Source organism: Salvelinus sp. IW2-2015, linkage group LG1 (genome assembly GCF_002910315.2).
Source record: "Salvelinus sp. IW2-2015 linkage group LG1, ASM291031v2, whole genome shotgun sequence".
NCBI lineage: Eukaryota > Metazoa > Chordata > Actinopteri > Salmoniformes > Salmonidae > Salvelinus > Salvelinus sp. IW2-2015.
Window position 1 is genome coordinate 38,609,724 of NC_036838.1, and position 16,345 is coordinate 38,626,068.

Here is a 16,345-nt window from a genome sequence, read left to right on the forward strand (position 1 = left end):
CCCTACGCCTATAAATACCTGTCTAATACAAAAGGTATTTTACCTTACCTCATAGGGTAGTCTAATTACACTACACATTAGGCCTATATGAAAAGCACTCTAGTTCTATTTAGGTATTGAAAATGCATTTGTCTTGTATATGAGGTTAAATGGAGTAAAGCATCATTTTGATGCTGCAGACCTCCAGTACCAGGAGACATGATGTTATCTGATGTGGGAGAGTGGTCATGCCAACGGCGTCTTCATCCTCATTAAAAACACAGGCATTATACCATGTCTGTTATGTGCCTCTTACAAAGCAGTAGGGAAGTACTGAGCAGCTGTGCAATTAAGCTACTCATGGTCATTCTTTAGACCTATATTGATCTTCTCAAATTGATCGTGTTTGTGATAACTGAATCAATGTGTACAATAGTATATTTTAGTTCCCACATTGTAATTGCTGAGTGAGCTACATTTACTTTATTTTCCTACCACCTGCTGGTACATCTGCATTACTGCAGACAGCAATCAGATTGCAACTAATCACATCTACCAGCCAGCTATTTTGGTAGAAATTGAGACTGGGAATGAGGTTAGACTGCAAGCTTTCATGAGAAGTCCACAGATCTCTTTTACAGTGATCCTGCCGTAGTCATTCAACAGTCTTGATACAATAATCTTAATCCAGCCACCTATCACTGTGAAATGTTCAGTTTACAATGTGCACTTAAATCCACATATGGTCAAAGATACCCGAGGAGACTGCACAAGTGCACATTTAGAAGGCACACAAAGGACTAGTTCCAGAGATTACCTGGAGTGAGAAATGTATGCCTACATTTATTGATGCGAGTGAAAATCACCCATGCAGTGTGTAGAGCTGAACTCCTGTGCCCAATGAGTCCTGGTATCACTAATAAGAAGCTGACCATTACTGTAAAAGCACAGTAACCTCAGTGTCCACATCAGTTCTCTATAAACAGGTTTATAATCTTTAGATTACCTAAAACCACTCTGAAGCAAAACATTTCATCCATGTGAGTGATGGACATGCAGAACAAAAGCAAAAATTACAATAAAGATAGCTTTTTACTGTTTTTATTGTTGTTGGAGGCTCTAATACAATATGAATCATAAGCTTTACAAAATTAAAACAAAATACAACAAAAGATTCCCCCAAAACAGAAACTGTCAAAAGCTTCCGTCAAGACGCAAAAAGACAAACTGTGAACCCCAACATAGACAAGGGTGAAAGAGAGAAAGAGACAGAGGGAGAGAGACAGAGGGATGCAAATCGTCATGTTATACACAGTGTAGGTGGGGGGGTTAATGACATGGGTATACACAGTGAATTTAACAGTCCATCCCCATGTTTTAGCAGTCTACATCTTCCATCTAGCCATCCCAAGATCCCATGCTCCCACAGACTCTCAACGCATGTGGATGGAGTGGGACAAAGAGCAAACCGTTGACCAATCCTTACAATACATAATATCGAGAGACAACCTCTTCCATTCCGTTCCCTCCAATACATCGCTCAGAAAATTGACAGTTATATAAGGTGGTGGCATAGACACTTTGATATAATGGGTGCAAGTAAGAAAATGTTGGTAAAAATGTAATGTTTGAATGCCCAGCCTGCCCCATCTACAGAACAGTCCGTCAGCCCCGTCCCTTAACCAGAGGATAGGAGAGCTGATGTCACTCATTCAAAACTGACTCAGCTGTGAGCGTGCTATAGGGATAAAAACATTGCCGTCACACTAAGATTACCATTAACCGTCATAATATTCATAACACAAGTCAGAGAGAGTGAGAAGGTGAATGGCTCCATAGAGAATGAGATGCCTCAAAACAATGCGCGCAAATAAAAAAAATGAATAAAAAGCTAAGCATTTTTCTCCATTTTTTGTTTTTCCACGAATGAACAAGGACGCAGCACTGAAACAGGCATACAGGGATGGAAGGAGAGATACAAACAGAAACAGACAAAATATGGCGGGAGAGGTGGAGGGTGTGAGAGAAACAGACAGAGAAAGAAACAGAAAAAAGAACAATAGCATCTCTAGCTTTGCTGTTTGCGTTTAAGTGCCAACATCAGGTCGTTCTTCAGAGCCTCCTGCTTCGATTTGTCAGCCAGGGTCTGAACACTCCTATCAGGGGAGAGAGGGAGGGAGGAGTGAGTGGGGCAGATTAAATATACAACAGATTACAAAATGAACCCAACATCTACCCCCCTAAGCACTTCTGTAGAATGTTTATTTTTCATCTAAGCAATATGATAAGAGTTCCACACAGTCTCACAGATGCTAAGGTGAGGCAAGTACCATAAAACTATCCAATAGGTACAGATATACAGGAGTGCCAAGGGGAATAGGGGTCAATTTGAAACTCCGGAATAGATGTAGTAGCAGTGAGTTTGTCAGAAAGCAAATAAGGTACCTAGGTACAGGGTATATGCAGGTTCCATGAAGTTGAATTTAAGATTATCATTGGTATTTTTACCCCCTTTTTTCTCATCGCTGCAACTGCCCAAAATGCTCGGGAAGCGAAGGTCGAGTCATGCATCCGCCCAAACATGACCCACCAAACCGCGCTTCTTAACACCCACCCGCACCAGTGTCGGAGGAAACACCAGTCACCTGACGACCGAGGTCAGCCAGCAGACCTTTTTAAAGCTACTTGGAAAGCAATATAATACCAATTTAAGGTCTGCGTGCACCACACACCTGCTAATATTCCTCTCCAGAAATGAGCCCATTTTGGCAAAAAGGAATATTTTCACCAAAGGCTATAGCCTACATGGATCATATCAGGCAGGTGTGCTAGTTTAGCAATGAGCATTCTCCTCCAGCCTAAGGGATGTAGTACCATAGTGGCTAGGATACCGAAGGCTGAAACATGGTGTTGCCCATCTGCATTTGTTTAGGCTACCCCAATGGGCTAATTGTTAGATAGATCAAACTAAGTGTTCAGAATTCTGGCTTCAATACCAGCATAGTACAATGATACTCAATACCACTTTGAAAAAGTACCTTAAAGTCAAATATACAGCACTGTTATTGTATAAAACAGAGTCAACACTCCATTGCGCTAGGTCACCAGGTGTACAGGCTTAGTGTTGTTTATCAAATTGTATAGGCTACCTTGCACTCTCCTCTATCTCTGGCAATGTCCCGACTCTCACTGGCACATGACACGCACACACAGAGGAGCACGTGGTTAGATCTCTAACATCTTGAAAGTGCACCTGGAGTATTATTTGAGGTTCTATTTTTTTCTTCGTAGTGGCAACAATTAAGCAGTGACACAATATAAAACTGAAACACTATAGTCATGTCCACCGTAGTTTGTAAGAACTTTGAAAACTGAATTTAATAAATTTTAAGACTTAAGGCCTTTAAATCAGATACATTAATTCAAGACAAAGACTTAAGGACCCGTGGACACCCTGAAGAAAGCCTGATAAACACAGATGGAAAAACAGCAAATTAATTTTGAAACACAATAAGCGGTGAGGATGTCACACTGTCTTTCACTGTTAAGAGGGGGTGCAATCAATGTTAAATGTTTAGACAGGTAAGTTAATCTAGGGCTCTTCCTCATGCAACTCCATGTTGGAACAGCTGCAACAAACACTCCTTGAGAAAACGTCAGGGAGTTGCAACTGTCTGAGAAACCACTCATTCACCACAAACAAAACCACACACCATGCCACTACATTACGCGCCCAATCTCTCTTTCTCTCTCACGCGCAGGCACACACACTCCAATGCCACAGACACACGCACAGCGTGTTGTCCCATGCCAGACGATACCTCTGGCCCTAGTCAATGAAGATCTGGCGCTGGGTGAGGACCTGAGACAGCTCCTTCTGGAGCTGCCGGTACTTTTGGTTATCAGGCAAAGAGTCAATAGATCTAAAGCACAGTGGAGAGGGGGCAGGAGGTAGAAGAGGAGAGGGACAGGCAGACAAATGAAGGACAATTGAATATAGAGTAGAGATGGAAGGACAGCAGGAGGAGGAGGAGAGGAGATAGTGGGATGAAAGAGAGAACAGGAAGAACATGGGATTGAATAGGGGAAATGGAAATAAATAAACAGGGTTGGAATTGTAGAACTGAAAAACACAGAAAATTACATGGGAAGCAGATGAAACAATATGGCAGAAAAAAGATGGAAAATCCCCGTTAACAGATACAGCCATGGGTAAAAAGGAGTACGGAGGAACTCCCGAGTGGCGCAGCGGTCTAAGGCACAGCCGGCCATGTCCGGGAGACCCATGAGGCGGCACACAATTGGTTCAGCATCGTCCGGATTAGGGGAGTGTTTGACCAGACGGTATTTACTTGTCACATCGCGCTCTAGCTACTTCTTGTGGCTGGCCAGGCGCCTGCAAGCTGACTTCAGTCGCCAGCTGGACGGTGTTTCCTCTGACACATTGGTGCGGCTGGCTTCTGGGTTAAGCGAGCAGTGTGTCGAGAAGCAATGCGGCTTGACAGGATCGTGTTTCGGAGGACGCATGGCTCTTGACCTTTGCCTCTCCGGAGTCCATAGGGGAGTTGCAGCGATGGGACAAGACTAACTACCAATTGGATATCACGAAATTGTGGAGAAAATGGGGTAAAAGTAGAAAAAAATGAGTATGGGTGAAAGAGGTCAAACAAAAAATGCAGTAGATGAGTATCAAAACCAGGGATGGGCAACTGATGTGGCCCACGGCACCTCTTTTGAAGGCCCTCTGATCAATCCCCCCCCGGAAAAAACGGGAACTCTGATTTCAATTTACTGTTTCAAATTAGAATGGTAGACTACACTGGGTGCAATTTTTTGATTTGGTTGTACATCAGAAGTTTTAGTTTTGTTATGTCAGTCAATTAGCCCATGTCATCATTTTTTGATTGCTAAGTTTATATAGCTGGCCGCTAAACTGTCATCATGATCAAATTACCAGCCAGGGGGCCCCTATTGATTTTGTTAGTCAGTGTCAATCAGATATGAAAAAAACTGCAAACATTTCTCTCCACCCTATGGCAAAATCTGTAGAATTGCACAGAATGAACTCTAAAAAGTTTTATTATCCGCTGTCAAGTGGGGGCCACTAAGATGTTTTGCTCGCAATGTGGGGCTCCTCGATGAGTTCAGATTGTGGTTCGCACCCCCATCGAAGTTGCCCAACCCTGATCAAAACTGGTGTATCACGGGTAAATTGTGAGACTGACTGATCTACAAATAATATTGATTAGCTATTAAGGATACAAGGTGATTTGTAGATCAGTCAATCTCAACTCGCCTTTAAAAGGCAGCTGCAATGTCGAATGCGCACACTAACTTTCTACCAATGTGACGTGTGTGTGCCCCTGCATACCTCAAGCCATTGACGATGTCCTTGGTCTTCCCAAAGTAGATCTCATTGAGAGTGGAGCGAATCTTATTCTCCATATCCTGAGGTTACAAAGTCATTCACATATAAACATTAAATCTTGTGATATCAATATACCGCAGTCATTTTACTGTAACTAAACACAGTATTACTGTATACATTAAAGTATTACTTGGTTCACATGGGTTTACTGTATAATTATTTCAGCTAAGGAATCCATGTGAACCACCATGTGCGTAAGTAACTCTATATGTCAGTGAGTGAGAGTGTATAAGGGCATGCACGCATAAGGTGTAGTTCTGCCCACCTCCACCAGGCGGCCAATGTTGGCAATGTGTGGGGAGGACTCTCCAACTGTCTCGTCTTTCTCCATCTGGAAGTAAAAGATAGGGATGAGGGTATTGTAAAGTGTTGCAACTACTAAACCAGGAGACATAGATCACGAAAGCATGCGGACCCCCCCCACCACACAGTTGTATGTAGACTGAAAAAAAAAAAAAAAAGCAACAATTTCAAATATTTTACCGAGTTACAGTTCATAAGGAAATCAGTCAATTTAAATAAAATTCATTAGGCCCTAATCTACAGATTTCACATGACTGGGAATATAGACCTGCACCTGTTGGTCACAGATAGCTTAAAAAAAAWWTTTTTTAAGTAGGGGCGTGGATCAAAAACCAGTCAGTATCTGGTGTGACCACCATTTGCCTAATGCAGCGCAACATATCCTTCGCAGAGTTGATCAGGCTGTTGATTGTGGCCTGTGGAATGTTGTTCCACTCCCTTTCAATGACTGTGCGAAGTTTCTGGATATTGGTGGGAACTGTAACACACTGTCGTACACTTCGATCCAAAGCATCCCAAACCTGTTCAATGGGTGACATGTCTGGTGAGTATGCAGGCCATGGAAGAAGAAACATTTTCAGCTTCCAGGAATTGTGGGGCCTTGTATTATGCTGAAAAATGAGGTGTTGGCGGCATATGAATGGAATGACAATGGGCCTCAGAATCCTGCGACGGTATCTGTACATTCAAATTGCCATTGAAAAAATGCAATTGTGTTAATTGTCCGTAGCTTATGCCTGCCCATACCATAAACCCACCACCATGGAGCACTCTGTTCACAATGTTGACATCAGCAAACCGCTCTCCCACACAACACCATATGTCCTCTGCCCGGTACAGTTGACACTGGGATTAATCCGTGAAGAGCACACTTCTCTAGCATGCCAGTGGCTATCGAAGATAAGCATCTGCCCACTGAAGTCAGTTACGAAACCAAACTGCAGTCAGGTCAAGACCCTGGGGAGGACGACGAGCATGCAGATGAGCTTCCCCGAGACGTTTTCTGACAGTTTGAGCAGAAATTCCTTGGGTGTGCAAACCCAGTTTCCTCAGCTGTCCTGGTGGCCGACAATCCCGCAGGTGAAGAAGCCGGATGTGGAGGTCCTGAGCTGCCGTGGTTACACGTGGTCTGCGGTTGTGAGGCCAGGTGGAGGTACTACCAAATTCTCTAAAATGACGTTGGAGGTGCCTTGTGGTAGAGAAATGAACATTGAATTCTCTGGCAACAGCTCTGGTTGACATTCCTGCAATCAGCATGCCAATTGCACACTCCCTAGGAAAACTTGAGACATCTGTGGCATTGTGTTGTGACACAAAACTGCACATATGATATTAGTGGCCTTTTGTCCTCAGCACAAGGTGCACCTGTGAAATGAACAGTGTTTGATGATGCTGTCAGGTGGATAGGTTAACTTGACAAAGGAGAAATGCTTACTAATGCAAAATATTTGAGAAAAATAATATTTTTGTGCATATGGAACATTTCTGGGTTCTTTTATTTCAACCCATGAAACATGGGACCAACACTTTACATGTTGTGTTTTTATTTTTGTTCAGTGTAAGTACCTGTCTTGTCAGACTGCCACCCAGGTTCATGGTTCCGGACCCGGTCTTGGTCGTCTGGAGCCACAGCATGACAGTGGAGGTGAGTTTGTAGTGAGCGGTCCGTCCGCTGGACTTCTCCTGCACCTCCACCACATGGATGGAGTCCCAGCAGCCTTTGATCTTCTTGGAGCCGTCTCCGGCCTTCTTGATGAGGATGACCCCGGCAAAGCCATGATCCAAGTCCCACAGGTATACAGAGGAAACACCGCCCTCAAAATACCTAACAAACACAGAGGGCATTGATAATAAGACTGTCATTGGTGGTTTTATCAGGTTATTTCTTTGTGTCATAGACGTCGTATATCATCTGACATACAAAAGGTTGGAATGCTGTTTTGGCCAATCAACATCGAGGATCCCCAACTTCCCGTTTTATAATGTGTTAATGATATTACTATGGTAGAATGATAAGCAAACGTCTCTGTACTGGTTTGCTGGTAACACTAGTGGCCTACTGGTATTAACCGGTCTCTGTACTGGTTTGCTGGTAACACTAGTGGCCTACTGGTATTAACAGGTCTCTCTACTGGTTTGCTGGTAACACTAGTGGCCTACTGGATTAACAGGTCTCTGTACTGGTTTGCTGGTAACAGTAGTGGCCTATTGGTATTAACAGATCTCTGTACTGGTTTGATAATACCAGTAGGCCACTAGTGTTACTAACATGTCTCTGTACTGTTTTGATAGTAACACTAGGGGACTACTGTTACTCACAGGTCTCTGTACTGGTCGAAAGCGTTGTTGGCCTCAACCTCTAGTTTGCGCAGGCGGGCAGATGGCATGGCACCATCGTCGATGGGAGGCTCATACTTATTACTCCATGGGGATCTGAGAAACAAGAACGAGCAAGAGTAAATCCAAATCAAGGGTTGTCACTCTTTATCATTTGTGTGCGTGGTCATATTTCCATGTTTGACAAACAAATAATTCTAAGTAATTGTTATATACCAGGCATGGTTCCTGATGACATTGATATGTGGGAAAGAAAGGACGGCAGTAAAAGAGGAGCTGCAGGCTGTCAGGTCTTACCTGTAGGAGTCACCATCTCTGTTGTAGTCACAGAGCAGGTAGTCTTTCCCCACCACTTTGTCCCGGGCGATCTTCAGAGGCTGGTCCACAGAGGAGAGCAGGTCCTCACATAGACTGGGCACCTGGACACACACACACACACACACACAGAGAGAGAGAGAGATAGCCTTCACGACATGTTCCAACAACACACTTTCAATAGTATTCTACATGTTCACACAAACACACTTTCAACAAGAAACTTACACGCAAAGCTTCTCGCAAACTTACATGCAAACATTCAAATGTTCTCCAAAACATTTACTAAAATAAGTCTCTCGCATTCAACTATATTTCCAAAAAGCAATTTTTTAAAGCATGCTGTACAATTTCATACACAAAACAGTTTATTTAAACAGGTACCATAGTAACTTACAAACAACCGATTTCATATACAGCTAATATGATTTGAAACCTATCAATATGTATTTGTGCATCAACCCACTAAAAGCCCATTCAAGATAAATAGAGCAATGACTCACATAGTTTGAGTCTTGAATTTAGTCTGACTACTGATTACAAGGGTGTGTGTCTAGGGTGGTGGTGCTGGGGGTAGCAGGAAGCAAATTTACTAAAAGAACGTTGTCTTTGGCAATTCAATCCACCTTTAACAGTTGCCAACTATGCTGGGCTAGACAGTAGGGGTAGAGAGAGGGCATAATGTGCGTGAGAAACAGATGAGGCAGGGAGACAAGAGAATGCCGGCATATGATATCCTTGAATCAATATGAGGGGGAAATAAGGTTAAGCTGTTTTTTTCCTCATTCCGCCTCCTTGCTAAGTGGGAAATGAGAGAGGGAGGGAGAGGAGGGAAAGAATTTGAAGGGATATCAATGGGTCTCAGGGGATAAAGGGGTACAAATAACTTCTCAGAGTGACATGGACCCCCCCCCCCTTCCTACCCACTCCTTAATCAGAACACACAGACACAATGCCTTCTCTGTTCCCTGGACACAGCCCCACACACCTGGCAACCACCAGACACACAGAGGGGGAACAGGGACAGACGGAAGGGGGAGACAGGGGTCGAAAGTAGAATCACAGAGGAAATAGAGTGGGTTGGGGGGGAAGAAAAGTAGAGAGGGGGAAAGGGTGGTGCTAGAGGAGGATATGGGAAGTGAGCTCATTGGATTCCCAACCATCAGGAGTGAGTGTAAGGAGAGGGCGGGGGCTAAATGGGCCCATGTAGAGTGATTGACAGCTTTTCTAATGACCGCTAACAACTAGCTACATAGGAGCGGGCTGAGGCGGTCAAGGAGAGTGCTGGTGCCCAGGGGAGAGAAGTGTCAAAGGGGAGAAGGAAGGAAGAGGAGCAGACTGGGGTCTGAAGGGAAGAATGGATATGACCATAAAAAAAGGTGGAGAACGATCACTGGAGAAAGTGTGGTTTGATTTATGTCCGATTCAGGTTCATCTCTCAGATCTGGTTGCACTATGGGAGATTTCAAGCACAGTCCGGGCTGTGTATAGGACTGGGATTGGTTGTCATCTACCGGCAACTCACCAAGTCGATGAGGTCACTGAGGTTCTTCTCGATCTGCTGGGGAGGCAGACGCCTCATCAGGTCCAGAGCACAATCCAGCTGCTGGTCATTCTGAAATACACACACAATGAGTCAGCTTTTGATACACATTCCTGCACACAAAATGCATAGGCCTAGTTCTGCAAAAGAAAGTCTAAAAGCAAGTTGCACTTGACATTTTTTGTCCATTTCACAAGAGAAAATGTGTGTTTCACTGTTCATTTTACATTGATTGGAAGCYAATTTGAACCTTGCCAAGTTCACCCCTGCAAAAAAATTCTCAGCGGTTTAGGCGGGTCTTGGAACATAACAGGCTAGCTGTTTTAACAGTACATTTTCATTCCTCTTCTGAGATTAAATGGACTTTTAAATGCTAAAATGCATCACTATCACTGTCTGAATTGAATCAACTAAAATAGATTGAATTGAACACAGAGCAAACAAAGCTCCCAGCCTCTCACACAGCTCCAGCAGACTGAGGGGGCAGCCATTGATGGATGCATGTTACCTTCTTACGGTGGATAGGACAGGGGCGAGCCAAGCCAGGCCAGGCAGTGACTAGGCTATGTAGGGAACATTCAAACCCTGGCAAACATAGCCATACACTCACTTAGGCAGTAAACCGTATTGAGGGGTATTCGGAAATCGTTTTTCTAAACATTTTAATATTTGTAGCTACTTTTTAAGTAAATACCTGCAGGCAACTTGTGCAATAAGTTAGAATATAAAGCAGATTGCGTTCTTCATGTCACCTGTCACATTATGAAGCTTACCGTACTTCCACAGAACAGTTCAGCCAGTCACATGTTTGTAAATAGCACAACTGGAGAAAGCAGGAGCAGGTGAGTCCAGCTGTGTATTGACAAGGGTCTGGAAGCCACATGTAGGCTAAATGAGCTTACAATTGAAAAGCAAGGTCTTTTTTGCAAAAACTATGCATATGGCCGGCACGGTTGCTTCAAAACAGCATCCAGGATGTCATCTAGTGTATATATAAATCATTGGGCTGGACTCATTCGTGGGTCACAACAAGTTCACGCCCCAGGACGGTATGACGATATGAAAATCCGGATACCGCCCAACTCTACACATCCTGAGATTACAAAAGTCATGGAGCTAGCTGCTTATGGTTTCAGTCACGAGACTTTATCAAAGCAAAACTAAGTGGCATGAGAGACAAAGTTCTGGATTTGCCCCCAAATAGCCTAGTTGTTCATGTGACAAACCCATCTAGTAGCCAACACTAGGTCTGGGCCTAACTGCAGTTGGTCTGGACCAATGATGTATATAAACCCTGTCTGTTGATGCTATGTTTTGGCCATGGAGAGGCTTTGAAGCTACCGGTCGGCCATATTAGCACTCCTCAGAAAAGCAATCCTCCAAAGGAATGAATGGAATTCTACAGTATTTCATGTTTAGCTCACATAATATTATAACAGTATGCATTAAGGTGTTAAATATAATAAATGTGCCCAAAAACAAAATGTAGACATTAGTAAATGCATTTCTATAACTTCCTAATTTAAAAAAAAAAATGACTATGGTGGGGGAGTGCCAAGATGGAGGCACGGTAGCTTCAAAACAGCATCCAGTATGTAATCTAGTGTATATATATAAATCATTGGCCTGGACTCATTGGTGGGTCACAACAAGTTAACGCCCCATGGCAGATTCCTTTAGGGAGCGTCTAAAACCACAACTGGGCCTTGGCTAAAAACATTGGTTTTGTTTACTTGTAGGGGCAAAATAAAACACTATAAACCTTTTGACTGGGTCAAAGATTTATTTTATTTTATTGATAGGCCTAACCATGGTAGTTGGAAGACAGATTGACTGGTTACCATATAAGGCAAGGCTGTTAATCATCCTGTTATTGATACAGGCCCGTCATTTTATGGTATCTGGAAAGGTCAACATTTTTTGAATGCTTGAGCGCTCATAAATGAAGACAAGTTACCAGCAACTGAAAATGTTACTAACCCTTAACAAAAATGTGAACAATTCACTCCACTGCCTTTTCTACTTTTTCTGCTAGTACAAACCTTTGCGAGGAAAGAAAAGAGTGCTCATTTTAAAAAATGACTCATTCGTGGAGAATGAGTAGCCATTAACTCAATAATCTGCTCCTACAAGCGAGGATTTTTCACTGTAATGTGAAATTGTCTAAATTGTCTCAGTTGATTGTCGATAACTAAATGGCTGGCTTGGTGATTCTGTCCTAGTCTTTTAGAACTGGCCAGAGATGTGCCCTGGGAGACCAACATTGAGAAAGTCATTAGGCAGTTCTTCCTTGATCTAACACCTCAGGGCTCAGACTTGTCTTTTTTAATACAGGCCTGTTCGACTTTGTCAGACAAGCCCATATAAATGAATGTGATTGAACTGAACTTCAGAAAGAATGAATATGGATTGAGTCATGGCATCAGTCGGTCTCTCCACAAGCTCCCTGTCTGTTCACTTACTGAGGAGATCTAGCAGGGGCACAGAGGGGATTGTGGGTAATAGGGAGAAGCTGAGCTAGCAGACAAGGCCACATAGCAGAGCCTTCCCGGATGGTGTTCTTCTCTCACTGAACTATGCGGTGAGCAGCAGAACATTAGCGTGGAGGGCAGGCCAGCCACAACATGAAACCACTGAGAAATGTACAGGACGGAGATTTGGCAAGGAGATAAGGAGCTGCAGGCCAGAGAGGGTCCATAAAAATGTTGCGCTTCACCAATACATCTGTGAAAACAACGTTCATCTTTGTATTACGGAAATGAATCAAAGTGCTTTGACTGATGAAGGATTCTTATTTTTAATGACGTTATGTTCTGGGCCCCCAGGCAACATGAAGCGAGCTAAACTTTCTAAATAATAGCACTGATTGACCGATGACAACTTTTGCTTTAAATTGAAACTTTTCAGCAACCCCAGGCAGTGTAATCTGAGAAGTTTGTGTAAGTGAAGCTCGCTGCTGTGCTGTGCAACAAGAGTAACATTTCAGATACTTTTTTTGTCTGTGAGGTGATCTCTTGCCTGACGACTCGTACTGAATTTAATTCCACTGCTCTATCACTAGTTATTAGGGAACTCACGATATTTTCACAATACTTTGGTGCCAATACAAGATGTATTGCAATTCTCACGATTCAATATGCATGCTACTCAATATTGTGATTTCGATGTTCCAAACATATTGCTCACTATACGTCTGCTGCAGAGGGACAAGAGAGAGCCATGAGAAAACCAGTTTTGATCAGTCATGGAAATAAAAGTGATGTAAACAAATTGGCTCCCTATTTAAAAAGAATATGGAGAAAAAGCTATGAGGGAAAAATACTGTTTTGGTGCAGGTACAGCCAACCAGCGCAAAAATAATATTGCAATATTGTCAAAACGATATATCGTCAAAAATAATATCCCGATATGTAACTGTATCGACCCCCCCATCACTACTAGCTACATACATTCAGTCCGAGCCTGACGTCAAAGTGAGGGGCGTTGTACAAAACACCCACCAGAATGGTTTGAACGTGTTCACATTTGATAAGCTGTCAGGAAGGAGAGAAAATCCTCATTGTGGAGACAATATGTTAGTGGGCATGGCGTTTGGTCGCAGCGTTGTGGATGGGTAGCCAGGCAAGACGATCTCTGTGCTCTATTGAAGTTATACTGTAAAATACTTATATTTCAGTCCAAACAAATGTGATCATCTACCTGGAAAGTCAACAGTCCATGAATCTTCCTTGATTCCCACCTAATAAAATGCAACGGTCAATGACATGGGATTGTTGTGCATGTGTGAACTCAACCGAGGAATGCAGATATCTGAAGCAAGTCAAGTCGCACTCATCAAATATGCACTAATGCAGTTCCGACAATAGTCATAATATAATGAAAGTCAAGAATAACTGAAATCTAGTAACTACTGAAAAATACTATCTAGCGCAGGAAACACATTCTTGAAAGATGTAAAGATTAGGCAATATCTCAGTTTGTCTGTAAGGACCACCAATCTAAAGTCTCCTACTGTCATTCTCATAAACAACATCTGATTCTCATAAACAAAACACACCAACTGACAGATTCCAATATGCAATACAGACAAATTCGATAAAATACCAACTCAATGTCTTTGAATCAATACCAAGTCATCAGATGAAACCAAGGTGGAGACTACAAGCCAGATAAGAGCAGCTGGCTATAGGAGAATCACACACCCAAAATCATTCTTTCCCTAAACAAACTTCAGTCTGCTTTCTCCTGAACACCGCCAAGGTTTTCAGATCATGTACTGCATGCCCTCTCTCACACTTTTGGTTTCTATCTAGGCTGTTCTGGGCAGATGAAATAGTCTTGTTCAGCCGACACCTGCGCTCCTTGACACTGTTTACCAACGGCCCTGTCTTGCGTAAACACTGGACCAATTGACACAGGAGTCAGAGGCGGCGGTGAGGCTGGACCAACAGGATGGATGAGGTGAAGTCAGGGGGTGGCTGGGGAGACAGACCATCTGCTCTCCACTATAGGAATATTGTATCAGAATTCATTCCAAGCATGAAAGGGGGACTATTGAAAAGGGGACTCATAAAAGGGGGACTATTGAGTCCAGTGGAGTTGGAGGTGAAGAACAGTGTGAATGTTGCTAGTTGACAGGGCAGCCACACATTACTTCAAATGTTTAAATCCATTAGGTATTTAAAAATATTTTGTTATATTGTTAAATAGACATGCAAGTGACAACAGTGGTTGAATTTCCTTCGTCAGGTGCACCACAATAAGCCTAAAATTCAAGGATGTTATTGTTTTTTAAAAACCTATATTTAACTAGGCAAGTCAAACAAATTCTTATTTTCAATGACGGCCTAGGAACAGTGGGTTCAGGGCAGAACGACAGATTTGTACCTTGTCAGCTCGGGGATTTGAACTTGCAACGGTTACTAGTCCAACGCTCTAACCACTAGGTTACCCTGCCGAATATTCTTTCCTATTAGTATTTAAAAGGTAGTTACATTATTGCGCAAAACGGTGTAAAACGTGTTATACAAAGTTACACTGACAGTGTTGTCAACAAAAGTCACTGAACACGTAAATCACATTGTTGAAGCAAAGTAAAAGTTGGGAATTGTGGTTTACACGTCACCTCCAATTCATGCGAGAGAATGGGCGGAGCAGGCCGATTTTAGCGACAAGCAACCCGGTGCTTGTACTATTTTAACCATGGGGTGTGTGTCTGGAAGAGGAGGGGGTGGCGAGAGCGAGACCCTAGTCTCTAATCCCTGAACTAGTTTCTCAATCCAAAACATCCTGTAACTTCAACAAATTGGCTAGTTAACAATGAAATTCGGACTAGGAATCATAGGTCGTTTAGTTAACTGTGAGTAGCGTATATACATGTCTATGCCATTTTCGAAACGCAACACAGCACTTCCTATAAAAGGACAGCTAGCTACTGTAGCTGGCTAATATCCCTTAGTAGCCCCACCAAAATCTACCCATCCCCATTTCTCCAGCTCGTCTCCGCGGCCTTACCATGTCTGCGGCGCTCGGTGACGATCTCGGAGGGCAAATATGTTTTCGCCGATGGCTTTACACGTTCGTTGTATTGTGCTTGCACGACTTGTTCGTCTATGCTACTGTTGTTTTTACCCCCACCAGATAGATGTTGTTTCGCCTCCCTCACTGAACCCAGCCTTGTCAGCGAATTCACTTCCTCAACCGGGGTACAGGAAGGAAGGGGGACGGAGAAAACAAGAGGCGGTTGCATATCCGGGTCACGCTACTCGGTCTCTGAAGCAGCCAATCGGAGAGGAGTAAGTAAGGCATTGCCAAGTATGGAAAGAGGAGAGGAGTGGTGAGTGGTAAAAAGTAGCCTATATACAGAAAGAACAGAGAGGGCGATAGAGGGAAGGTATGATAACGGGGCTGATACACTGTACACCATTTACTCATGCTTGTCATAATAATACTCTGATCCACAAGATTAATATTTTATTATTTGTAAGAAGGGTACAAGATCCTGATGTAGTCTGTATGTGACCACACCAGGACTAAGTGGTCTAACGAATAAACCTAGGTCTGACTCAACCTTGTAATACTGGCCAACCAAACCGGCAAAAGATCTGTGACACATTACATAGCAGAAATATAACACAGCTAGGCTATTGCAATTGTTGGTATCAACATCATTTAAACTACCATGCATGTATGTGCCAATTGTGAATTATAATATGGGAAATAGGCTTAGTGCTTGTCTGAGATTGATGATAATAAATAGGTGATTTTTACAGTAGTTCAGTCTCTTCGCTCAGACATTGACCCAATATCAATTGTTGTAATGCCTCTGAACTCATAGTTTGGTCATAATAAAACTTCCCTCAACAAAGTACTCTTAGATATACTGTAGTCTACCAGGCTCTCCAACCCTGTTCCTGGAGATTTAACATCCATGTAGGTTT

The 16,345-nt window shown here is 43.0% G+C and overlaps 1 protein-coding gene across 2 annotated transcripts; it reads right to left on the bottom strand.

Annotated features, from left to right (window-relative positions):
- Positions 1 to 1,489: 1,489 nt before the first annotated feature.
- On the bottom strand, positions 1,490 to 15,607 carry capzb (capping actin protein of muscle Z-line subunit beta). Of its 2 annotated transcripts, XM_023992157.2 has the most exons (9): positions 15,420 to 15,607; positions 9,888 to 9,977; positions 8,345 to 8,466; positions 8,030 to 8,143; positions 7,277 to 7,535; positions 5,673 to 5,738; positions 5,351 to 5,427; positions 3,801 to 3,902; positions 1,856 to 2,135 (listed from the first exon to the last, which is right to left on the bottom strand). In XM_023992157.2, exons 1-8 carry the CDS (start codon positions 15,420 to 15,422, stop codon positions 3,809 to 3,811), a joined length of 825 nt encoding a protein of 274 aa, XP_023847925.1. In that variant the 5' UTR covers positions 15,423 to 15,607; the 3' UTR covers positions 1,856 to 2,135; positions 3,801 to 3,808. The 2 variants fall into 2 exon arrangements, with proteins under 2 accessions (XP_023847934.1, XP_023847925.1); XM_023992166.2 differs by lacking the exon at positions 3,801 to 3,902 and having other exon boundaries at positions 1,490 to 2,135.
- Positions 15,608 to 16,345: the final 738 nt, after the last annotated feature.